This window comes from Barbus barbus (genome assembly GCF_936440315.1).
Source record: "Barbus barbus genome assembly, chromosome: 46".
Classification (NCBI taxonomy): domain Eukaryota; kingdom Metazoa; phylum Chordata; class Actinopteri; order Cypriniformes; family Cyprinidae; genus Barbus; species Barbus barbus.
In genome coordinates this window covers 8,932,387-8,959,018 of record NC_136724.1, presented here as the reverse complement: position 1 = coordinate 8,959,018, position 26,632 = coordinate 8,932,387, and the positions used below count along the sequence as shown (strand labels likewise).

Sequence of the window (26,632 nt, the reverse complement as noted above, 5' to 3'; positions counted from 1 at the left end):
GAACATTGAATAGAACACTATTAATATATATATATATATATATATATATATATATATATATATATATATACATATATATATACACACACAGTATATATATATATATATATATATATATATATTGTAAAATTTTAATTGACATTACTGTCACTTTTAATCAATTTAGTGCATCCTTGTTGAATTAAAGTATTAATTTCTTTAAAATACAACACCTTACTGACCACAAACTTTTGATCGACTGTTTTTGTAATATTATACAACTTACAGTTTAAAAATACTATGAGTGAAGGACAGGAGTCAGCACACTCTAAATAATTAATAGTGGCTGCCATAAAGTGGAGCTCATCAGAAAGAAGACATTAGAAATCAATCCAAGTAAATTTTTCAGTAAAAAAAATAAAATAATAATATATATATATATATGTGTGTGTGTGTGTGTGTGTGTAAACATATAGATAGATGTGATTTGGAATCATATTTTGAGAGCTGCATGCACATCAACATGCTATTTTGAATATCTTTCTCTGAATAAAGTTGCTTTAAAGGATCAGGTTTGTTATTATAACCTGATAATTCGGAAGAATAAAAACTAAATCATAACACAAACTAAACATTGTTTAGCCTATACAAAAGCTTTAATGGCATGTTATTTCTAAATTATTCATAAGCTATGCAATTAATTTCAAATATACTGTACAAATGACTATCATTAGCAATATATGATGTGGTGCCCAGCAGTCAAAAATGCTTCACGTAATGCTGCATATAAAAGTATGTACATCATAACAGAACAGACAATGTGAAGTAGTTATTTCCAATGCTTATAAAAATAATCATCACCTCAAAATACCAATGATCAAAAATAACCTCTTTAGGATCTTTTCTTGGATATGTATCATACCTGATGTGCATTGTGCTCTGCATTTGGTCATGTCCATGTACTTTGATTACTTTAAGCACAGTCTATCCTTCTTGCATTTTGTTTGTGTCCAACAAGACATTAGTGATATCTTTGCTCACATGCATCCAGTAAATATGTAAATATACTCTCTAATACAATTACTTGACCAGTCTCCCACAGTTCAGATAATTTTATTATTCCTATTTGCATGCTTTAAAAGTGGGAGCGGATTATTAAAGCTACAAAATTTGTTAACTAAAAAAAAGAGCAGAACTTTCTCACGGTTAGAAGGGAAACATGACTCTATTACAAAGTAGGTGTGTGTGTGTGTGTGTGTATGTGTGGACTAGGAGCCATGTGCCAAGTGAGTGTACAAGTACAAGCCCTTTGTATTCAAGAGAAAAGAACAAAGTGCAGCTACTGTCCACAGTCATTCAGTAGAAAAGAGGCCATAAGATACTAAAATTATCTTCTGAGAGCGATATAAATTCTCTGAGAAGAAAGACACCTCTATACATCTGCAAGCTTAATTTTGCTAATCCCAATGCCCTTAACACTAAGATTAATAAAGCAGTGATTTCATAACAAAATCAAAGGTTTTAGTTAATAAAATGAGTTTGCAATTTTACATATGCCCTTTTTTTCAATTTCTCAGCATTTAAGTTACAATAGCAATATTCTATATATCTTGATAAATCCTTATGTGGATCTTCTTCTCCAGGAGCATCTGCAGATCATCCACTAATGCCAAAGGATTGTTTCTAGTGTAGATTCTTTCTGAAGAAGAAATTTTCCAGGCAGGTTTTCTGGGCATTGGGCCTTGAAAAAAATTAATCACAATCTCAAAAACAGTACAGCCTAGACTTTACATACAAAAGAAAATGAAATAAATCTTTCAGGCCACCATCAATCTGCACACCAGGAATAGCAGCTTATTTCTTCCTTATGTCAGTTCCTAGTAGTACAGCTACAGCATGAGTCTAGGTTGAATAATGAGGCACGTGGGTGAATATGGTGTAATTTTGGGCTCAGGCCAACGAATCTGATGGACAACGTCAAAGCAGGAAGCTAGCAGTAATCTCTGCATTCAAACTCTTCCTGCCATCATAAACACTACCAATCAGAAAATCTAAACTCTGGCACATCCATCGCTTGGCAGAAATTACATGCTGAATCTGCACTGTGTAGGTGGGATTCAGTGGCCCTTGTAAATGTCCACCCATGCGGAATTGTTTTCGTTACTCCAAGATGTCAGTTTCAAAGGGAACCAGGTGGTAGTAGGACAGATTAGTGACGTAAGCTTCAGGATCATCGTCACTCAGGTCTTGATCTACAGGATCCAAAGATTCTCTCCCATCCTCATCATACCTGCATATTTAGAGATGATACAACCATTTTAATACATAAAATGATATATGAAAAAAATCTTAAGAAACAATATAACTTCAAAACAGTATAAGGCATCATAAGCATACTTCTATCATAAAGGAAGCATGTTTGCTTTTTCAGCTGTAACAGGACTTCATAGTACCATACATTCATACTTCTGTGAGGAGGTACCATATAGGGAATTTATATGCTAAGAAAAAGAGAAGGATTGTAAATGAACTAAACAACAGTTTGTCTAATTAATGCTTTAAAATGTGATGATCTGATTTATTTAAAAATTTCATAGATGTATAAGCATAACAATTTACTTCCAAAATCTATTCAGAGGCTGTCTGAAATTAGAAAGAATCAATAAACTTATAGATAAATAAACTGCACCATCTATCTATCCATCTATCTATCCATCTATCTATCTATCTATCTATCTATCTATCTATCTATCTATCTATCTATCTATCTATCTATCTATCTATCTATCTATCTATCTATCTATCTATCTATCTATCTTGCAATTAAATTAGCCGGATTTAGCTGGTTTTTAACTGTTCTTTGCTAAATCTATCTAGTTTTATCTGATTTTAGATGTTTTTAGCTGGGGGGGGGGGGGGGTTGTTGCATTTTTTTGTTTTGTTTTTGTGCTAAATCAGCTGGTTTTGGCTGAATTTTAACTGGTTCCTTTTGTTAAATCAGCTGGGTTCTTTTTTGTGTTTGTTTTGTTTTTTGTTTTTAAGTAAATCAGATGGTTTTAATTGTTTTTTAACTGTTTTTAACTGGTTTGTGCTAAATCATGGAAGCAACATGCTTAGTGACTGTAATCCAACCAATCTAAGTACCCTAGTAACTTCACAGCAAAACCCTAGCAATCACCCCAAGTACACTAGCAACTGCACAGCAACCACACAGAATATGATAGCAACTGCATAGCAACACCTTAGCAACCACCCCGGGTTCCCTAGCAATTGCCCTAGTAACCACCCCAAGTACACTAGCAACAGCATAGCAACACCCTAGCAACCACCCTGAGTACCCTAGCAACTGCATAGCAACACCTTAGCCACTACCCCGATTATCCTAGTAACTGCAAAGCAACACTATAGCAAAATCCTAGCAACCACCCAGAGTACCCTAGCAACTGCATAACAACACTCTAGCAACCACCCTGGATACCTTAGTAACCGCATAGCAACACCATTACAACCACACCAAATGCCCTAGCAACTGCCTAGTAACCACCCTTAACACCCTAGAAACTGCCTAGCAACCACCTGACAACATCAATTCCTATCTATATATCTATCTATCTACTATTCTTTAATCAAATTTCAGCTTAACACCTTCAAACTACAAGTTTTAAAACCACTTCAGTCTAAATCTTTTTTTATAAAATTGTAAAAATATTATTTAATTATTATGAAATTGTTTATGAGGACCGAAATAAAAATCTTGATGATGATGACTTCATATGATGTATTAGTCAACACTGTTTGGGATGGAAGGAGGAACTGTGTAAATCATGAATTATTGTGGGAGTAATTTCATCAAACATCTAATAGGGAGGGTCTTGAGTTTCATTCTAGAGCTTCCTTCTCACACCCAGGGAAGGAAGTACCCCTTCCTGTGTGTGACAGACTACTATGCACTCAAGGAAAACATTACTACATGAATGTTGTCAATGACTTATGTAAAAATGAATGTAATCGGGGCTCTATGACAACAAAGCTTTATCAATATACATTTCCTGTATTGTTATGTACTCTGAGGCTTGGACTGGGATGACAGAGGCAATGTTGGACACTTACGAGTGCTGGGCTGAGTCAGTGGAGGAGGGTCTCTCTTTGTCCAGTGGAATGCTCTCATCAAACACAATGGTCTCTGTGTTTGCCAGGCAAAACCCATTAGACCTCATGATCTCTGTAGAAATGTCAAGTGAACAGTCAGAGATCAAAAAGACAACTCTGAAATACAACTCTCAAAGACTATTTATATTATTATATATAATATTTATTATATATTTGTAATAACTGTAATAAATGTAATAACGTGTAATACATATCCATGACAAATAGAGACATTAGCCCCCTTCAAAGTAAGCACCTTGTAATAACGTGTAATACATATCCATGACAAATAGAGACATTAGCCCCCTTCAAAGTAAGCACCTTGGGACCTCACACAGTTCTCCCAGCATATATTCCACTGTTCCTTTTTTTTTTGTAATTTATTTGAAACTTTCATTTATTCTAGATTAATTACATGTAAAGTAAAACATTTCAAAAGTTTTTTTTTGTTTTAATTTTGATGATTAGAGCTTATAGCTCATGAAAGTCAAAAATCCAGTATCTCAAAATATTAGAATATTTACATTTGAGTTTCATTAAATGACATCCCTCCAGTCTAAATTCCGGGTATCTCTTGTTCTTTGAAACCACAATAATGGGGAAGACTGCTGTCTTGGCAATGGTCCAAAAGACAATCACTGACACTCTCTGCAAAGAGGGTAAGTAACAGAAGGTCGTTACTGAAAGGGGTGGTTGTTCACAGAGTGCTGTATCAAAGCATATTAAATGCAAAGTTGACTGGAAGGAAGAAATTGGGTAGGAAAAGGTGCACAAGCAACAGGAATGACCGCAAGCTTGAGAATACTGTCAAGCAAAGCCGATTAAAACACTTGGGAGAGCTTCACAAGTAGTGGACTGAAGGTGGAGTCAATGCATCAAGAGTCACCACGCTCAGACGTCTTCAGGAAACGGGCTATCAAGCCACTTCTGAAACAGAAACAACTGAAAGAACTGGACTGTTGCTCGGTGGTCCAAAGTCCTCTTTTCAGATAATTTTGCATTTCATTTGGAAATCAAGGTCTGGAGTCTGGAGGAAGACACAGAAGGTACAGAATCCAAGCTGCTTGAAGTTCAGTGTGAAGTTTCCAAAGTCAGTGATGATTTGGGGTGCCGTGACGTCTGCTGGTGTTGGTCCATTGTGTTTTATCAAGTCCAAAGTCAATGCAGCCGTCTACCAGGAGATTTTGGAGCACTTTATGCTTCCATATGCTGACAAGCTTTATGGAGATGCTGATTTCCTTTTCCAGCAGGACTTTAGCACCTGCCCACAGTGCCAAAACCACTTCCAAGTGGTTTGCTGACCATGATATTACTGTGCTTGATTGGCCAGCCAACATGCCTGACCTGAACCCCATATGGAATCTATGGGATATTTTCAAGAGAAAGATGAGAAACAGTCAATCCAACAATACAGACGAGCTGAAGGTTTTATAGTGCCTCAGCAGTGCCGCAGGCTGATCGCTTCCATGCCACACCTCACTGATGCTGGAATTTGTGCTAAAGGAGCCCCGACCAAGTACTGAGTGCATAAATGAACATACAGTACTTTAAAGAACTTGAACATTTCTGTTTTGTAAATCCTTTTTTTTGATTGATCGTAAGAAATATTCTAATATTTTGAGATACTAGATTTTTGGCTTTCATGAGCTGTAAACTCTAATCATCAAAATTAAAAGAAAAAAAAATGTTTTTTTTGCTCCAAAGTTCATTGTTTATTTGCACCAAAGCAGGTGAAACTGATTCACAATCACTTATGCTTCCTAACTGGACAGATTGATATCCCTGAAGTTTAACTGACAGGGTGTTACACGAATAAATGTTCGCTTAAATTTTACAATATTACACTATTAATTGTATTATTACAATAATTACACTATTAATTGTATTACTTAAATTTTAACAATATTACACTATAATAAAATATTGTAATATTCATAAATATTAACAAAGCATTTTAACATTAAAGACTATACCTGAAATCTTAACTGGACTTTGAAAGCATGGCTGAATTTTGTGGACACTGTCATTCTTCAGGAGCTGGTCAAGCTGCGAGCGTTCAAAGAATGTTAAGACAACTTCTGACCTAGAAAACTGAGAAAACATCCTTTTAGTATGCAATTTAAGATAACACTTCCAGTAAACCATTGAGGATGTTCAGGTAATTAAATTAAGCTGTTAGCTGGAAAGAGGTAATAAAAAATAACAAGAGATGTTTCTTGTTTGTTGCACTCAAATACACAAGCCCTTTTCTTGCTGGTGTCATCAGTTAGATCTCTCACCTTCCAGGGCATGTTAATGGCATTCTTCAACAGTCGCTCCACTTCATTTAGCTTTGTCTCAATGTCTCTTGCTTCTTTAGTCTTGACAAGCCCTGTGTGAGAGCACATACATATCAGCCTGTATCATCAGATCAGCATTCTGCCTCTCACCTCAAGATTTTATGTGCAGTTCTATTGAGATGTGGCTCACTGACTAATTGGTTAACAGACCAATAACTATTTTACCACTTATTTTATGATCTTAGCAATCATTGTGCAGTCTAGACAAGGATGCAGCGATATCACTTTCAGGCAACATCTAAAACAACTTTATTTGACCCCATATAACATGTAATGGACCATAGTTTAGTAAAAGGTTGGCTTAAATATGAGCAAGTCTGATAAAGGTCCTGACCTTTGTGTTAACAATACTCAACCCAGTATCTATCCATTCAAAGAAGTATTTACAAAAATGAAGGCATTTCTTCTAAATGACATAATTCAAAAGAGTGGCATACAAAAGAGGATGTGCCAAATTACATGGAAGGCCAGGCATTGTTTTATTCACTGAGGAGCAAAAACAAAGGCTGCTAATATGTTCATACAGCTGGTTATGCTTTTTTGTTCACACACACTCTGACAACAATGTGAAACTCCAAACATAGGTTCAGGAGGAGCATTTAGTCCTGTCAATAATCAATCAGCACTCATGGTGCCATCCCAGTGACAATTCTTCAAGTGTTTGTCCTTGTCTTGTGCCGTGAACAGTGTCCCAACCCGACAAACTCCAGCACTTCACCTCCAATGAAGAATGCTCCGCAAAGACCCTCTTAATCTGGTTCCCCTTTGGGGTAGGCGTCCGCACACCCCAGCCATTTCAACTGCTACTCAAAATTCCAGATAATCCACTTTCATCCAGAAAATCTCCCATTCTAAAAATAGGAAAACGGACAGTCAACTGATTAAGGCACGTTTGTTGCCCCAAACATCTTTTTCCAACGAAAACAAACAGAAATTCAGCTCCTTTCCTTATTCCCAGCAGAAAGTTACTGTTTAGAGCAATGTCCCATTACATCCTGAAGCATTTCTAATGATCTGATGCAGCATTCTGAAGATCTGAAGCAGTATTACTAAATGTATAATTTTATTGAATAAATAACAAAATCTTTGTGAACATGTGATGATCTGTCTCAGCATTGTGCGCTCCTACTCTAAAGTGTATAGTAAATGATAGACATGTCAATCTAAGCGAACAATCCAATCCAAAGACGCTCCAACTGTAAAACAGTGGCCGATTAGTCTACATATCATCCCCACTCAGCATATCCTAGATCAAGTTCCCATTGGTCGGATTACCAACGTTTTTCAAATGTCATTTTCAACACTGTGTCATCACTGCGACATGATCGGATCCCAGAAGTCATAGCTTTAGACTAACAGCATGTCATGGTACTCCATAAACATTATCCCAAGATCTACGCATCACTTTATATTGTGCATAAACTTGTTTGAAACAAGATCAACTGCTCTAAATATCGTCTAAACGTGTTCCATTGAGTTCAGTCCTTATGTCAGCACTCCATAATATTGCATACCTTTCCAAAGCAAATCAGGACCATCTAGGGAGATGTCAGAGTACAGAGGTGCTTCCAGAAGTCATAGATCCTCTTCTGACTATTAATAATTCATCATTGTCATTAGGATATGTCCCAAAAACCTTCAAACTGGCTGTTATTAAGCCACTCATTAAAAAACTACAACTTGACCCCAAAGGTCTGGCTAATTACAGACCGATCTCGAATCTCCCTTTTCTGTCAAAGATACTAGAAAAGGTAGTATCCTCACAATTATATTCCTTTTTAGAGAAAAATGGTATTCCAGTCAGGATTTAGACCGTATCATAGTACTGAGACTGCTCTACCTTGGGAGATATTATGGTGTTATACAACACGGTGTTAGCTTTCACTGTTATGCTGATGGTACTCAGCTCTATATTTCTTTGCGGCCCGGCGAAACATACCAATTTGAAAAACGGAATGCATAGTTGATATAAAAAAAATGGATGACGAGTAATTTCTTACTGCTAAATTCTGATAATAATAATCAGACCAAAAACTAATCATAATAATCTGTTAATAATCAGACCAAAAACTAATCATAATCATCTGTTAATAATCAGACCAAAAACTTTCGCATGTAATAACCTTGAACACTGTCTAACACTTGATGGCTGCCCTGTCAATTCCTTCATCAGTTAGAAACATAGGTGTGCTATTTCATAGCAATCTTTCCTTTTAAAGCCACGTTTCTAGCACTTGTAAAACTTGCATCTCAAAAAATATATCTAAATTAAGACCTTTGCTCTCAGTGTCAAATGCAGAAATGCTAATTCATGCATTTATGACCTCAAGGTTAAACTATTGTAATGCTTTACTGGGTGGTTGTTCTGCACGCTTGACCAACAAACTACAGTTGGTCCAAAATGCAGCAGCTAGAGTCCTTACTAGAACCAGGAAGTATGACCATATTAGCCCTGTCAACACTGCACTGGCTCCCTATCAAACATCGTATAAATTTAAACATTTTGTTAATTACTTATAAAGCCCTGAATGGCTTAGCTCCTCAGTACTTGAGCGAGCTCTTATCACATTATAGTCCTCCATGTCTGCTGCGTTCTCAAGGTTCTGGCCGTTTGATAATACCTAGAATATCAAGGTTGACTGTGGGCAGCAGATCCTTTTCCTATTTAGCACCCAAACAATCTACCTAACACTGTTGGGGAGGCAGACATACTCTGTCAGTTTAAATCTAGATTAAAGACACATTTCTTTAATCTGGCTTACACATAACACACTACTACACTTCTATTATTCAAATCCATTAAAGGATTGTTAGGTTGCATTAATTAGATCAGCCAGAACCAGGAACATCCCTCATAACACACAATGTACTCGTTACATCGTAAGAAGAATGGCATCTACACTAATATTTGTCTGTTTCTTTCTTATTCCTAGGTCACCATAGCCACCAGATCCAGTCTGTATCCAGATCAGATGGTCACTGCAGTCACCCGGATCCAGTCTGTATCCAGCCCAGATGGTGGATCAGGACCTAGAGATGTCAGATGCCCCCCAGTTTCAGGACAATTAGATGAGCCCCAGAGACAGATCAAGACCACAGGAACCAGATGAGCCCTCTGCACAATCTAACTTTGCTGCAGCATGGAACAACCTGCTGGTTCGTCTGGTCAGAGAAGAACTGGCCCCCTACTGAGTCTGGTTTCTCCCAAGGTTTTTTTCTCCATTCTGTCACTGATGGAGTTTTGGTTCCTTGCCACTGTCGCCTCTGGCGATATCATCAACTTGATTGCACAGATACTATTTAAACTGAATTGAGCTGGATGATGACATAACTGAATTCAATGATGAACTGCCTTTAACTGAAAATTGAATGTTTACTATTGTCCTTTTGCATTATTGACACTCCGTTTTCCTGTTTAATACTGTAAAGCTGTTTTGACACAATCTTTATTGTTAAAAGTGCTATATAAATAAAGGTGGCTTGAATTGACTTTACTACAGTTTTTGCTTTCAGATATCTGTATGGTTCTCTCAACTGACCATTGTGAATACAAATTTTCCCCCATTTGCCAATTCTAATTTAGTTGGTCATCAGATGCTTCTGTATAAATTGGTTTGTTACGGGGCTGACGAGACATGAGACGTGCGGATCCATATGCAAAGCTTTATTACTAAACATGGTCAGAAAACAGGCAGGGTCAGACAGGGGCAAACAGGTGTGGCAAGGGCAAGACACAGCAATCCGTGGAGCAAGCGTGGGTCGACGATCAGCGAACAGTATCCAAAGGGGCAAGGCAGAGAGATAGTCCAGAAACGGGAGCAATAGTCCAAACGAGGAGCGAACAGAGTCCAAACGGCAGAGGCGAAGGATTAGTCCAGGAAACACGGGGAGGGTCAGACACGGTAAGAAAAACAAGGCAAGACTAAAACTAAACTAAGGCTCTGTAATGTAGCTATCGCTAGGAGAGAGATAAACGCTGACAATTACAGGAACAAAACAGAAACACGGAATGGCAAGGTAAAGCAGCTAGCGCTAGGTGAGCACTAAACGCAGATCAATACTCGGCCCCGATGCTGAGGAAGTCCATAGCTTAAATAGTGTGTGTGATTATGAGAATCAGATGTGTGTGATGTGTGAATGGTGACAGCTGTGATATGTGCAATGGATTGTGGGAACTGTAGTCCAGTGTGCTGTGTAGTGTAATGTGGTGAACGGGTGACCTCTGGTGGTGATTGTCCGGAAGAGCATGACCAGGATTTGTGACATAGCCCCCCCCCAAGGAGCGGCTTCCAGACGCTCCTATATAGTCCAGGAGGGCGGTGGAGCGGAGGCGGAACAGGGGGAGGGACGGAGGGCCAGGTCCGTGAGGAAGTGGGAAGACCGGGGACTGAGGCAGAACCGGCAGAGCAGGACACCCCGGCAGAACCGGAGACCAGGACAGAGCAAGAGCCCACCAGGGCGGAGCAGACGGACCAGGAGCCCACCAGGGCGGAGTAGATGACCACCAAACCCGAGCAGAAGACCCCCACGGCGGAGCAGACGACCACCAGACCCGAGCAGAAGACCACCACGGCGGGGCAGACGACCACCAGACCCGGGCAGAAGACCACCACGGCGGGGCAGAGGACCACCAGACCTGAGCAGAAAACCCTAGCCAGGAAGCAGACTGGGCAGGAAACCATGGCAGAGTCTGAGATCTGGGGGAAACAGAGACAGACAACACAGGGAGAGCAGAGACAGACAATACAGGGAGAGCATTCATGATCACAGAGGGCGTGGCAGGGCAGGACGAGGATTCATAGACGGCGTTTTTAGCCGTGACAGGACAGGGCGAGGGTTCACAGACGGCCTCTTTAGCCGTGACAGGACAGGGCGAGAGCTCACAGACAGCCTCTTTAGCCGTGACAGGACAGGGCGAGAGCTCACAGACGGCCTCTTTAGCCGTGACAGGACAGAGCGTGAGCTCACAGACGGCCTCTTTAGCCGTGACAGAACAGGGCGTGAGCTCACAGACGGCCTCTTTAGCCGTGACAGGACAGGGCGAGGGTTCACAGACGGCCTCTTTAGCCATGACAGGACAGGGCGAGAGCTCACAGACGGCCTCTTTAGCCGTGACAGGACAGGGCGAGAGCTCACAGACGGCCTCCTTAGCCGTGACAGGACAGGGCGAGAGCTCACAGACGGCCTCTTTAGCCGTGACAGGACAGGACGTGAGCTCACAGGCGGCCTCTTTGGCCGTGACAGGACAGACAGTGAGTTCAGGGACGGCATCCATGGCCGTGACAGGGTAGACAGGGAGTTCAGGAACGGCCTCCATGGCCGTGACAGGGCAGACCATGAGCTCAGGAATGGCCTCCGTGGCCGTGACAAGGCAGACAGTGAGTACAGGAACGGCCTCCGTGGCCGTGACAGGGCAGACAGCGAGTTCAGGAACGGCCTCCATGGCCGTGACAGGGCAGACCGTGAGCTCAGGAACGGCCTCCATGGCCGTGACGGGGCAGACCATGAGGTCAGGAATGGCCTCCGTGGCCGTGACAAGGCAGACAGTGAGTACAGGAACGGCCTCCGTGGCCGTGACAGGGCAGACAGCGAGTTCAGGAGTAGGTGCCACCACTTCAAGGGGTTCTGCAGCGGACGCCGCTACCTCAGGAGGCACTGGAGCAGACTCGTGGACAGGAGAGGCCTCAGGAGCACACTCATGGACAGCAGAGGCCTCAGGAGCACAGTGTGCAGCCCACACACTCAAAATGGCCACCGCCATAACGGGAAGCACTGAGGTCAGGGGAACAGTCTCTGTAACAGCCAGGGTTGAGGCCCTGGGAAGGCCAGCTGCTCGCACTGATATCAGTGGTGGGTCCCTTATGCTGGAAACCAGACACGGAACTCGAAGGACTGACCCTAAATCTCTGGTGACAGCCTCTGGCAGCTCGGCGGAGGCGTGAAGAGACTCTGGCTGAGGAGCTGAGGCGTGAAGAGACTCTGGCTGAGGAGCTGAGGCGTGAAGAGACTCTGGCTGAGGAGCTGAGGCGTGGCGTGACTCTGGCTGGAGCGCTGAGACGTGGCGTGACTCTGGCTGGAGCGCTGAGACGTGGCGTGACTCTGGCTGGAGCGCTGAGATGTGGCGTGACTCTGGCTGGAGCGCTGAGACGTGGCGTGACTCTGGCTGGAGCGCTGAGACGTGGCGTGACTCTGGCTGGAGCGCTGAGACGTGGCGTGACTCTGGCTGGAGCGCTGAGACGTGGCGTGACTCTGGCTGGACAGGCGTGACGTGACGTTCCTCCGCGACACCCACACTAAAAGAAGAGCCCACACACAGCAAAGCATAGTCCATATACTGAGCGAGTGACGCACGGGGACCCTCACGGATTAAACGTGATTTGAGTGGTTGGTTAATGCCCTCACAAAAGAAGTCTATTAGTGCACAGTCCGGCAGATCAGAAAAATAGGCGAGGTCTAAGTACTCCTGAATATAATCCTCGAGCGGTCGCGAGCCCTGTTCGAGGGTTAATAACAGTCGTGCAGAGTCCATACCTGGCCAATGTCCTCTTGAAAAGCCGCTGGATCCTTGTGTGGCCGAGTATTCTGTTACGGGGCTGACGAGACATGAGACGTGCGGATCCATATGCAAAGCTTTATTACTAAACATGGTCAGAAAACAGGCAGGGTCAGACAGGGGCAAACAGGTGTGGCAAGGGCAAGACACAGCAATCCGTGGAGCAAGCGTGGGTCGACGATCAGCGAACAGTATCCAAAGGGGCAAGGCAGAGAGATAGTCCAGAAACGGGAGCAATAGTCCAAACGGGGAGCGAACAGAGTCCAAACGGCAGAGGCGAAGGATTAGTCCAGGAAACACGGGGAGGGTCAGACACGGTAAGAAAAACAAGGCAAGACTAAAACTAAACTAAGGCTCTGCAATCTATCGCTAGGTGAGAGATAAACGCTGACAATTACAGGAACAAAACAGAAACACGGAATGGCACGGTAAAGCAGATAGCGCTAGGTGAGCACTAAACGCAGATCAATACTCGGCCCCGATGCTGAGGAAGTCCATGGCTTAAATAGTGTGTGTGATTATGAGAATCAGATGTGTGTGATGTGTGAATGGTGACAGCTGTGATATGTGCAATGGATTGTGGGAACTGTAGTCCAGTGTGCTGTGTAGTGTAAGAGTCAATGTGGTGAACGGGTGACCTCTGGTGTGATTGTCCGGAAGAGCATGACCAGGATTCGTGACAGGTTATTCGTCATAGCTACTTACATTTACATTTAGTTATTTAACAGATGCTTTTATCCAAAGCGACTTACAATTGAGGACAATAGAAGCAATCAACACCAGCAAAAGAACAACAATGTGCAAGCACTATGACAAGTCTTGGTTAGCCTAACGCAGTACACGTAGCAAGGTTTTTTTTAAGAAAACAAGTAGATAGAATAGAAAAAAAGAAAGATAGTGTTAGAGGGTTAGGTAGATACAAAGAAGACTAATAGATACAAAGAAGACAGATAGATAAAATAGAATTAGAATAGAGTTAGAGGGTCAAATAAAAATGGAAGAGATGTGTTTTCAGCCATTTCTTGAATATGGCTAAGGACTCAGCTGCTCGGATTGAGTTGGGAAGGTCATTCCACCAGGAGGGAACAGTTAATGAAAAAGTCTGTGAAAGTGATTTTGTAACTCTTTGGGATGGTACAATAATGTGTCGTTCATTTGCAGAACGAAAGCTTCTGGAGGGCACATAGGTCTGAAGTACTGAATTTAGGTAAAGGGGTGCAGAGCCAGTAGTGGTTTTGTAGGCAAACATTAATGCCTTGAAATGTATGCGAGCAGCTATTGGTAGCCAGTGGAAGTTGATGAACAGAGGTGTGACGTGCATTCTTTTCGGCTCATTAAAGATTAATCTTGCAGCAGAATTTTTTATTAATTGTAGAGGTTTGATGGAACTGGCTGGAAGACCTGCCAAGAGAGCACTGCAATAGTCTAGTCTGGACAGCACAAGAGCTTGAACAAGAGTTGTGTTGCATGTTCCGAAAGAAAGGGCCTGATCTTCCTAATGTTATATCAATCAAATCTGCAGGACCGGGCAGTTTTAGCAATGTGGTCTGAGAAATTCAGTTTATCATCAATCATAACTCCAAGGTTTCTGGCTGTTTTTGAAGGAGTTATGGTTGATGAGCCTAACTGGAAGGTGAAATTGTGATGAAATGGGTTTGTTGAAACCACCAGCAGTTCTGTCTTAGCCAGGTTGAGTTGAAGGTGATGGTCGTTCATCCAGCAAGAAATGTCTGTTAGACATGCTGAGATGTGAGCAGCTATCGTCGGATCATCAGGATGGAATGAGAGGTAGAGCGTCATCAGCATAGCAGTGATATGAAAAGCCATGTTTCTGAATGACAGAACCTAGTGATGCCATGTAGACAGAGAAGAGAAGTGGTCCAAGAACTGAGCCCTGACGCACCCCAGTAGCTAGATGTTGCGACTTGGATACTTCACCTCTCCAAGATACCTTAGGACCTATTTGAGAGGTAAGACTCAAACCACTGGAGTGCAGTTCCTGAGATGCCTTTTCCCAATAGGGTTGACAGGAGGACCTGAAAAGCAGCTGACAGATCCAGCAAGATAAGTAATGAAGACTTGGAAGCCGCTCTTGCAAGTAGGGCTGCAACTAACGATTATTTTGATAATCGATTAGTTGGCCGATTATTCTTTCGATTAATCGATTAATCGGATTTAAAAAATATTGACCAAAAAAAACACTATTCCACATTCTGCCCAATGTCCTTCAAACAAACGTGACAACTGAATGCTATGAAAACATACAGTGCTTAATTTATTAGACCACTTATCATAATAAAGAGAAAACATATTTTAGAAATTTGTCAAAAATGTATTTAAATTTAAAAATGTTATTGTCATTTATTGGACATAATAATAAAAAATGTCCTCATAACAGCTTGCATTCTTGCTGGTATTGTTTATGTACTTTTTGACTGCAATTGGGTATCGCGAAAAAAAAATACTCAAATAAAAAATACAAAAAAAAAATAAGTGCTCTGGTTTTCTTTCATAGATAACAGCAATAATGATATTATAGCATTAAAAATAGCCTACTACTGTTACTAAAGAGCTTACACATATTGGAGTACTAACCAGTACAGAAAGCCGAAAAATGATTTTGGTTATCACCAATACTGTTACTTTAGAGCAGCAGTGGCACAAACCTTACATAAACACATTGTTAAAAAACTTACATAAATTTGTTAAGCATTGTAAAAATTGAATATAGTTTAAACCTCTATTAAAAATTAAAATAATAAAGATAATAATAAAGACGAATAAAAACACAAACTCAGTGTTAACCAACAGGTAAGAGTAATGTTCTGCAGGAACTACTTTGATCACAGTCACCTCGTCATTTCTTTATCCTGTAAAAGGCCGTTATGGAGCGTCTCATGTTTATATTCAGACAGACAATTACACGCTGTTATCCCTTTAAAGTTCCTACTCTCATAAAATATTTTAATTTATTTTAAACCTTAAATTAACTTTCAACAACAGATAATTCAGCACAATGGATATGTTTGCGCTGAAAAGCCTATTAATTGTCTCCCTCTCTACTGTGTTCTGTCCGTCTGACGCGCATGCGCGCGCCCGCCGCGCCGGCGCTCATTCAGTATTTTAAACTTAACACAGACTGTCAGGACGGACCTTTATGCAAAAATGGAAATGCTCGCGTGAATTTGTGGCATTTATAGATAAGGATATGACCGTAAACTGAACGTTTTTGCGCTGAGGACGCACACGCATCTGTCAAAGCGCCTGACAGGGCAAGCCATTACTCTTATGCATTAACTTAAAGCTTAAAATAAAGAATTATCATGTTTTGGGCAGCTTGGATCACGTGCTTCTCCGGCAGAATCTCATTCTGTTTCCTCCACTATTTTTAGATGCATTTTGTCCATAGAAATGCATTATTCAGTGCCATAATTTGACTAACCAGCTGAAGTTGGACGTGCACTGTGGGCAGACCCGATTAATCGATAATGAGAATCGTTGTCGATGATTTTCATAATCGATAATAATCTATTTTATCGATTAGTTGTTGCAGCCCTACTTGCAAGTCTTAGGGCTTCAACAACTGAGAGCATGGCAGTTTCGGTCGAGTGTTCACTTCTGAAGCCAGATTGGTTGCTGTCCAGGAGGTTGTTCTGTGTGAGAAAGGCAGAGACTTGGTTGAACACAACTCGTTCAAGTGTATTTGCAATGAAAGGTAGAAGGGAAACCGGTCTGTAGTTCCCTAAAAGAGTTGGGTTAAGAGTCAGTTTCTTAAGAAGTGGGGTTATACGAGCATGTTGTTGAGGGAAAAACTCCAGTATGAACGGATGTGTTAACGATGTGAGTGAGTGTAGGTACAACTGCAGGAGAAATGGCTTGAAGGAGATGAGATGGAATAGGATCAAGCGGACAAGTAGTAGGATGACTGGAATGGATGAGTTTAGAGTCTTCTGTCTCAGAGAGTGGAGAGAAGGATGTGAACGATTGTATGTTTGTTGGTAAGATGTGTTTGACAGTTTGTTGTAAGGAGAATTGTTCTGTGAAGTTTGTAATTTTATTAATGAAGAATGTGGCAAAGTCGTCAGCTGTTAGAGTTGATGAAGGAGGGGGGTGAGGAGGACAAAGGAGGACAAAGGAGGGAGGAATATGGTTTAAAGAGCATGCGAATTGTTTATTTTATCGTGATAGTATGTCCTTTTAGCAGTGGAGACATTAGCAGAGAAGTCAGAGAGGAGTGACTGATATAAATTAAGGTCAGTAGGATTTTGTGATTTGCGCTATACCCTTTCTGCAGCCCTGAGCTTAGACCGATGTTCGTGGAGAACATCAGATAGCCAAGGGGCAGAAGGGGTGGTATGGGCTGTCCTGGACGTTAAGGGGCAGAATGTATCTAAACAAGATCTCAGAGTGGAGCAGAAAGTATCAGTAGCACTGTTAGCATCAAGAGATTATAACTGTTTAGGGGGAGGAAGCGAAGATGAAACCATAGCAGATAGCCAGGAGGGTGAGAGTGAGCGTAGGTTACGTCGAAACATGGCTTCCCTTCTATCTCCCTTCCTTGACTGTGGTGCATTTCCTGTTATGCTCAAAGACTCAGCTTCTACCTCCAATTGCATTCTTTCACTTGCAGAATTCATAGTAGCATTCGGAAAATATACAGACATAATCTGTTCAGTTTTTCCAAACAGACGCAAGGAACTAAATGATTACCTCTCTATCATCGCTGATCTTTCTCTGTCTTTTGGCGGCAGCCATTTCTACACCTACCACACGCTTGCCCAGTCTGCCCTGTGTACAAATCTTCCAAACCTTCTCCAATTAGGCAAACACACCAATCTCTCATCCAATAATCCAGTCGCCATGCACCAGTTCTTCGTTAATCAATAATGTGAAGTGACATTCAGCCAAGTATGGTGACCCATACTCGGAATTCGTGCTCTGCATTTAACCCATCCAACGTGCACACACACAGCAGTGAACACACACACACCGTGAACATATACCCGGAGCAGTGGGCAGCCATTTTATGCTGCAGCGCCCGGGGAGCAGTTGGGGGTTCGGTGCCTTGCTTAAGGACACCTCAGTCGTGGTATTGAGGGTGGAGAGAGCACTGGACATTCACTCCCCCCACCTACAATTCCTGCCGGCCGGAGACTCGAACCCGCAACCTTCGGATTACAAGTCCGACTCTCTAACCATTAGGCCACGACTTCCCACTCGCTCTCAGTTTTGTGGAAATTGCAGAGATCCCCTTCCCTGGCCTTCAGCTCTCATTGCGTCACCTGTTCCAACCTCTCCAAGGAAGGAATTCCCTTTACCCAACCATAAGTCTCTGAACTATACAGCCACCAGGACAGTCAGCCTCCTAACCTCCAAAACGCAGCTGCCACAGCAGCAACTTCACTGACAAATCCTTTTAAGCCTTTGCCCCAGCAGCAGTGATTTGGTATTCATTTTCTCTGCCACAGAAGAGACTTTTTCGCCCTACAATCTTTTATCAGCAGCCCACCACCAACAGCTGTGAGTTGTCCCTCAGCACTTGCAGCTAAAATTACTTCACTGCCACAGCAGTGTTCTTCTTGCCGCTAACACAGGAGCTTTTCTCTCTCTTCAATGTTTCAAATAGTTTTTTTGCGGGGGGATGATTAAATTATTTACATTTCTCTACCTTAGAATAACTTGCGATCAGTTGCTAGCTTGCTGTCCTTTATAAGCCTTTTTTGGGGAGTTCTTACTCTGAGATCAAGCCAACCTTCGGGTTTGTACCTCCATCACGGAAAGTCAAGTCACCTTTATTTATATAGCGCTTTTAACAATACAGATTGTGTCAAAGCACTTAACAGTATCAAAGTGTCTAGCTCAGTTTAGTTAAATAGTATCTGTGAAATCAAATTGACGATAATCACTAGAAATTAAGCGTCCCCAACTGAGCAAGCCAGAGGCGACAGCGGCAAGGAACCAAAACTCCCTCTGTGACAGAATGGAGAAAAAAACCTTGGGAGAAACAAGGCTCAGTCGGGGGGCCAGTTCTCCTCTGGCCAGGATATTATTGTTTATTTATTGTTTAATTATTGATTTAATTAAAATTTTAAATGTATAAATGTATTATATTCTATTTTTATATTGTTGCAATTTCTAACAATAAAAGTATTATGTAGTTAGGTATTTTACTATATTTTTAGTTATTTTGTTTTATTTTTAGTTTTATTGTATTTTTAGTTGAGTCTTCACTGGGGATATGTCCCCGGGACTCATCTAGGTGTCCGGCCTCCGCCGACGATCAGGGCCACAGACATCATCTCCCGACGCCGATCCGCCATCTGATCTGGACACGGACTGAGAAACAGAATAAGAAAGAAACAGACAGTAGCGTAGATGCCATTCTTCTTACGATGTAACGAGTACATCGTGTGTTATGAGGAGTGTTCCCGGTTCTGGTTGATCTAATTAATGCAGCCTAACAATCCTTTAACGGATTTGAATAATAGAAGTGTAGTAGTGTATTATGTGTAAACCAGGTTAAAGAAATGTGTCTTTAATCTAGATTTAAACTGACAGAGTATGTCTGCCTCCCGAACAGTGTTAGGTAGATTGTTCCAGAGTTTGGGTGCTAAATAGGAAAAGGATCTGCCGCCCGCAGTCAATTTTGATATTCTAGGTATTATCAAACGGCTTTGAGAACGCAGCGGACGTGGAGGACTATAATGTGACAAGAGCTTGCTCAGGTACTGAGGAGCTAAGCCATTCCGGGCTTTATAAGTAATTAACAAGATTTTAAAATCTATACGATGTTTGATAGGGAGCCAGTGCAGTGTTGACAGAACCGGGCTAATATGGTCATACTTTGCATGGAAAGCAAGCCAAGTTCATTTACCATTATCTGGCAGGACTGAGTGGGCAGGCGATCCCGTGAAATGAAGTTCACAACGCAGGTTCAGGAGGAGCCTAATCATCCAGTCCTGTTAACAATCGCTATGACCGTATATAAGAAGCAGTCATTGCTCCTTTCCGGCAACAATTCTTCTGGCATCCTTCCACCTCCCCTTCTTCTCCTCTAAATTTTTCTCTTTTCCTCCACACTGTACCATTTTAGAAGGGTTCTTACTCAGAGCACGAGTCGAGCCTCAGGGGCGAGTCTCCTTCATGGACAGCAAGCCAAGTTCATTGACCATAATCTGGCAGGACTGAATGGGCAGGCAAACTCGTGAAACCCTATATATTTTCTTCTGTTTTTTGTTTGTTTTTTTGCAAAACCAGTTCATGACAACAATCAACATAAAAAAATAGTTGGAGGGCAAATTTTTAATTATTGAAACAATGTTGAGTATTTCAAAGAAATTCAGACTGAAAACAATGATAACAGTGTTGTTTTTGGTCAGCATGTATAATCATTCAGACCAAACACAGAGATATAATTATGATGACGGTGACGATAAAAACAATGACCACAAAGCCTCTCCTTATTCAGACTGTGAAAAAGTCCACAAAAGTCCAGACTGATGTAATGACTATTCATTACTAATGTCTCATGCTGATGACATCACCCCTCATGGCAGTATAGTTTTAGGTCATTAAATCATCTTAGGACCATTTTTACTCTAGCAGCCACAGCTGAGTTATGCTGGCTTTCAAAACTTATTTCTATCATTATCATACATTCAAAAGAAAGTATTTTACACACAACAAAACAGAGGATTTGAATTGCTGACAGATATAACCTATATGAAATAAAATCTCCAATGTATGCATATCACAGTTACACATTAAGGAAATATTCCCTTTAAAACATAAAAATTAGATCTTTAAAAAGTGCAAAAAAAAAAAAAAAAAAAACAGTAAAAAAAAAATATAAAAAAATCACTGGCCTTTTAATGTTACTGTGGACAAAAAATACAAACACTTATAGAAGTGTTTTTAATAACACTCCAGTAGCATGAGTCAGACAGATGCAAAAATACATTGACACTGCAGCAAATAATCTATATTAAGGAAAAAATTTGATGATTAATGGGGAACTATGTAGGATTTTCAGTTACTGTTTGTAAAGAATATTCAAACCTCAAATCTTGTCCCTCCTCGTGAACAGGCTCAACACATTCAGAAGTGTATACCCCAGCCCCTGACATGATATCAGTTGCCAGAACACACACAGCCCAACCTGCAGGAAGTCAAAAGCGGACTATTTGTGGGAAGATAAGTAGGGCCCTATGAAAATCGTTTTATTTTTTCCCAAATTCCATTTTATTTTTTTCTAAATTCATTTTTTTCCCTTTTAATTTTTCTGGAATCCGTTTTTTTTTTTTTTTTTTTTTTCATTTAGATTTTTCTGGACTTCTTTTTAATGGTCAAATAAAATTTTATTAATCAAAAAGCATGCCTAATTAATTAAAATCATTAAACTTTTACAATTTAACATTATTATTTTTTTAAAGTGTAACAAAAATGACATGTTTAGGGCCATATGAAACGTTTTATTTATTTTTTCTCATCTTATGTTTTATTGTTACCAAATTCTGTGTTTCAGCATGTCTAATTATTTGAATGCATACACAATGTATTATTTATTCTTACAGTAGCCTTATGAAATGCCCCCCCCCCCTTCAGAAATTCTGTTTTTACATTTTATTGGTTATCAGATGAAGGCATAAAACATTGATTTAATTTATATTTTAATTAATGAAAATTAAACATTTTAATTTTTGGCAAATAAAGGGGATTTACTATTAAAATTAATATATTTTGTGATTATTATATTATATTATAAAGTTTTATTATTTTTCAACAGTAGTAGTAGTAGCCTATTAGGCACATTCTACTAAATAATAGTAATATAGTCTATTTCTGGCACAATGTCTTTAATATGTTAAACCGAACTTTTATGTTGACGGGTTGCCGTGAATACCTTTAAAGTTCTGTGTGTATATGATATGACGCTAGTTTTACTCAAATTAAATGGTCAAATGCACGTGAAGTGACCCTCAGATCAGTTCTGGAGATATTGTCCATGTATTTATGTCCTCGTTGAGACGGCAGACGCTGAAATCACCGCGAGCGCCACGCGCGCTGTGTACGTAAACGTTAGTAAACAAAACCGCACGTCTGCTCCATTCATACAGAGACACGCAGAACATGCAGGACTCATATTTAATAATTTAATAATAATAGTAATTAATAATAGTAATTTGCGAGTGAGCTGTCTTCAGTCTAGCAAGCCAATGAACAATAATTGTGTTATCATAAAAATATAATTGCAATGCCTAGCAATCTGCAAAGTTACAGATAGAAGTTAGTAAGGCAATAGTTACATTACTAAATTGTTTTAGTGACATTACAAATTAGTGGAGCTTCCCGAGCTTCAGACACAGACGACACATCCACTGGACAAAAGTTGCAGCCCAGAAATGAGCACAGCAATAGCAATATTAAAATAAGAAAATACAGGAAAAGGACAATGTCTATGTAGACAAAAACACCACCACACACTTGTAGTGGATCATAAAGTAATGGTTGAGAGGGATTATTTTTGCGTCTATAGTTTATTTTTGGTGAAAATCCTATAGTGTGCCTTTAAGGACGATACCACTCTTTCCCAAACAAAATACAAGCTAAATGTGACTTAATCCAACTATGCTGTTTGTCCTAACAGATATCCATGCTCTTCCGGTGATCTTCCTGTCAGGATTTGCTGTGGAAGTTTCTGTTTCCTGTGGGCTAAAGATTTAAGCCTATGTGGGGTAAAAACTAGGGTCTTTTGTGTTTAAAAAGACACTTTCAAGTTGTCTACCTCCAAAAAGTTAACATTTTGCCACCATTTACTTTGAACAGTTTCCATATGGATAACAAAAGTGTAGCCAGTGTTAGCAGACACCACACAGATGGGGGAAATGGAGGAAACCACTTATCAAAGAAAAAATCAACCTGGTATTTCACTTGTTTATTGATTTTCTCCCCTAATCAGCATTCACATTTTTCAAACTGTCCCTCAGACACAATATAACACATTCAGATTAACATAAACTACTCAGTATATAGTAATGTTGAAAACAAGCATGATGTGGCTAAACATGCAGTTCACTCAAGCACATGTACTGAACTGATAATTACAAAACTGTTTCACAAGAAAACTGTCTGATGTTGAAAAAGACAAAAATAAGAAAAAAATATCTAGTCATGTCTGTTTATTTTACTGTAAAGCATTAACACTTTATCTACATATACACACTGGGACTGTTGCAGTGAGTTATCCAGCCTTGGATCTACATGTTATGCAATGTCCCTGTAATTCACAAATACAAGTTGTGTGTGTGTGTGTGTGTGTGTACATTTGTGCCTGGTATTCCCTGCATTATGTGGACCAAATGCCTCCATAATTATAGTAATAGCAGTAAATTTTTACCTTGTGGGGATGTGTGTGAGTGTGTGTGCATGTGTCTACAGGTATATATATCCTGTTGGGGACTTAAACCTGAATACACACAGATAAAATTGAGGTCACCATGGGGAATTTAACCGTCTGAAAAGCATAGGATTGGGCAATGAAGAGAAGGTACAATAAACAGACTTTTGTTCAACATTGATACAAGTGCACTGTCAGATTCGAAATCTAGATCCAATAATGTCTGGACCACAACAAGTAAAGTTAAAAAAAATAAAAAGTAACAGTGAAAGATTATAATAATAACAGAAAATAATAGTGAAAGGGTCAGTATTCTGGAAGTAATTTTCTTCTTGTCTCGTTTTTGGGGTGCCGGTGTGATTGTTTTCAAAGGTTGTGAATGCTTATTTCCGTAGTAGAGGGATAAAGGTCAGGAAATGCAGCCACTATAGAAACGTCCTTACTTTGGCAAATAGTTTCTGAAACTGATGCTGATGTCTACAGACAAGGAAAAAAAGCACCAATGCAAAACAATTTTGTGGAGATGACACATGCTAGGCATCACGCCAACCTTGAATGGCGTGACAGCCACAAATCCTCAGAGTAGCATGCCATGTATGTAGATGCCATGTTACACAATAGCGCTAGCCTAAAGGTCTGGTTAAAAGAGTTCTGTGATGTTGACCTCAAGTCATCTATCCATATGTTAAGTAGCTTAACACTGTAAACTAATGGTATCTTTTTTTTAAAAACATACCTTTTCTACTGTTTCAATTACACAAACCTAACTTGCACAGTTAAGATATTTGTCAAAACTGGTCACAAAGAGGACAGCAGACTAAAGAAATGAATCATAGTTGATCAAACTAGCTGCTGGACTCATTTATATGTGCCTCATACTAAAAGTTTGGGCCAATTAGATTTTTTAGCACTGCAGTTATGCTACAATCCAAAAGGAAGGAGACATTTAGTAAATTTATCAGAAAATTAGATTGGGATAATATTAAATTTGGGATAAGTGCCTTGGGTAAATCCATATAAAAGTACTTTTCTGACTAAAATCAATTGTAAAATATTATGGAAAACACTTCTTATTGCCCATGGTGAATCCTACTAATTTGCCTTAATTGTTTGTTGTCACTTATACTGTTGGGGAATTAAGTCTAATTTAATCTCAATATGTTGTATGACCTGTCCTGGCATGTGAAATCTAAAAAAAAAATGCTGCTCTATATTCAGAAAGCACCAGTCACTGACTCATCTGTTTCAAAAGGCAAGAAGCCACATGATAGGTCTGGTTTGTGTGTCACTATATCTAGTCGAGTGTGAATTATTAAGCAGAACACTTGAACCTTGATTCCAAAGCAAGAAACACATTTGCTTCCGGTGGGTACTTTCAGTGAAAAACATACAGTATAGTAGGAATATTCCCTAATGTTCATAATAAATGAACTGGTTTTATTCTAGATTAAATATGTTTTTATTTGACTGAATAAACCTTACTACATTACACCAACAAAAGTCATTTTCATCTGGCTAAAATAGTTCCTTGAGATAATAACTGCAGATTTTCAAGTGTAGGGAAGAGTAGTAGTGTGTAATCGAGTGGAGATGTTTATTGCGCTTTTCAATCGCAGATGAGGCGAATTCTGCAGAAATGTTGGGATATGCAAAATAATTTTTCTCTTTAAAATGTAGCAAGTAAAAGTAAACAAAAATATTAAATCGAGTAAACGAAAAACTGTACTTAAGTACAGTAATGATTAATAGAATAGAACAGAGTCGAGTAGAATTTAATAACACTTCACACCTACCTTCTATCAGGGGGGACTTTAATAAATCTTGCCTGTCTTCGGGGAAACACTCCAGGAGTCTTTTTAAAAGTCTTCCCAAATCTGAGGAGCTTCTGTGCAGGTAGAGTATATTTCTGTCCGACCATTCAGTCCTTATTTCAAAGAACTCCTCTTCCTCTCCTCTAACGATGAGCCTGCGGATCCCGTTAACCCAACAATCCTTCACGAACATGTTCACCAGGGATGTGCCCTCAAAAATCGCCGATGCCATCTTCAGTAGGACTCCAGCATTCTGTAATGGGTGGATTTATCCTTCAACTTTAACAGCATTTAAGTCAGTCAAACTGAATCATGGTCGAGTTTGAAGGAAAACGCACATATGTAAAATATAATATACGAGTTGGTTTCGATTCGTTTGCGTCTTCAAACGGATATGCAAGAATAGCACATCTCTAAAAACAACTCCACAAATATCAAGTAGCTATAGTTAAAAAAGTATTTCTATGCTCCCTTCGTTTTTCTTCAGCTGAGTGCGCGGATCTCAAAACGTCGGACGTTTCATATAAAATTACGCCCCATCCGTCAAAAAGTTAGTTTAGGCGTTCTCTTTAATGTCTGACATAATTTAATATAACGGACTGCGACAGTTCGCTTGTACGCATCGGTAATTTGAGCCTCTTTAATCCCATTAGATATTGTTAATCACAGATAAAGTCCAGAGTAGATCCGCTGACCAGAGTGAATAATAGACGCCGAAAACAGGCCGAGAGTTTTGTTACTGGCATAAAAAGACAGCGTTTCCTTCTGTTGGCAGAAATTGAGTCTTCACCCCTCCTTCCCTCTCATTCCCTTTCCCCAACAGCGCTATGCGAGGAATTTACACGTGTGTGTGTGTGTGTGAGAGAGACAGAGAGAGAGAGAGAGAGAGAGAGAGAGAGATCACTCCCAATGAACGTCATTCTATGAGCATGTGCTCTATATTTGAGAAATTTAGTCATTTTACATGTGTGGTCGGTACTACAACGGCGTTTTAGTGCCACGTTAAAAAAAAAACTAGAATTACGTGAATAAAGTCGAACTATTTTGAGAACAAAATTGAAATTAGGAGAATAAAGTCGAGAATAAAATTGAAATTACGAGAATAAAATTAAAATATTTCGAGAATAAAGTCGAAATTACGAAAATTAAATAGTAGCAAATAAAGTTATAATATTTTGAGAGTATATTGTGCATGCAAACTGTCCGGCTTGGGAGCACCAGGAGAAATTGTCAAAACTCCGGAATTGATTTGAATATGGGGATAATTAGCAGAAAAAAATGCACAGGTGTCACAATTGCAGACTGTGACAAAACGAAGAACACTGGAGACCAGGATAAACTCAAACTAAAGTCTTTAATAAATAATCCAAAACGGGGTAACACAAGACAGGAAGACTCACAGAAA

General features: G+C 40.0%; 1 protein-coding gene across 1 annotated transcript; it reads right to left on the bottom strand.

Moving 5' to 3' along the window:
* Positions 1–619: 619 nt before the first annotated feature.
* LOC306864703 (PX domain-containing protein 1-like) lies at positions 620–26,152 on the bottom strand. Its single transcript, XM_079408865.1, has 5 exons — positions 25,210–26,152; positions 6,408–6,499; positions 6,102–6,219; positions 4,090–4,201; positions 620–2,269 (listed from the first exon to the last, which is right to left on the bottom strand). Exons 1-5 carry the CDS (start codon positions 25,457–25,459, stop codon positions 2,140–2,142), a joined length of 702 nt encoding a protein of 233 aa, XP_079264991.1. The 5' UTR covers positions 25,460–26,152; the 3' UTR covers positions 620–2,139.
* Between the last annotated feature and the right edge of the window lie 480 nt (positions 26,153–26,632).

Coding starts and splice junctions, on each gene's coding strand:
- LOC306864703 (XM_079408865.1), bottom strand. CDS start 25,459: ATGGCATCGGCGATTTTTGAGGGCACATCCCTGGTGAACATGTTCGTG. Junction 6,220..6,407: donor CCATTAACATGCCCTGGAAG/GTGAGAGATCTA, acceptor ATGTTTTCTCAG/TTTTCTAGGTCAGAAGTTGT. Junction 4,202..6,101: donor AAGTCCAGTTAAGATTTCAG/GTATAGTCTTTA, acceptor ACATTTCTACAG/AGATCATGAGGTCTAATGGG.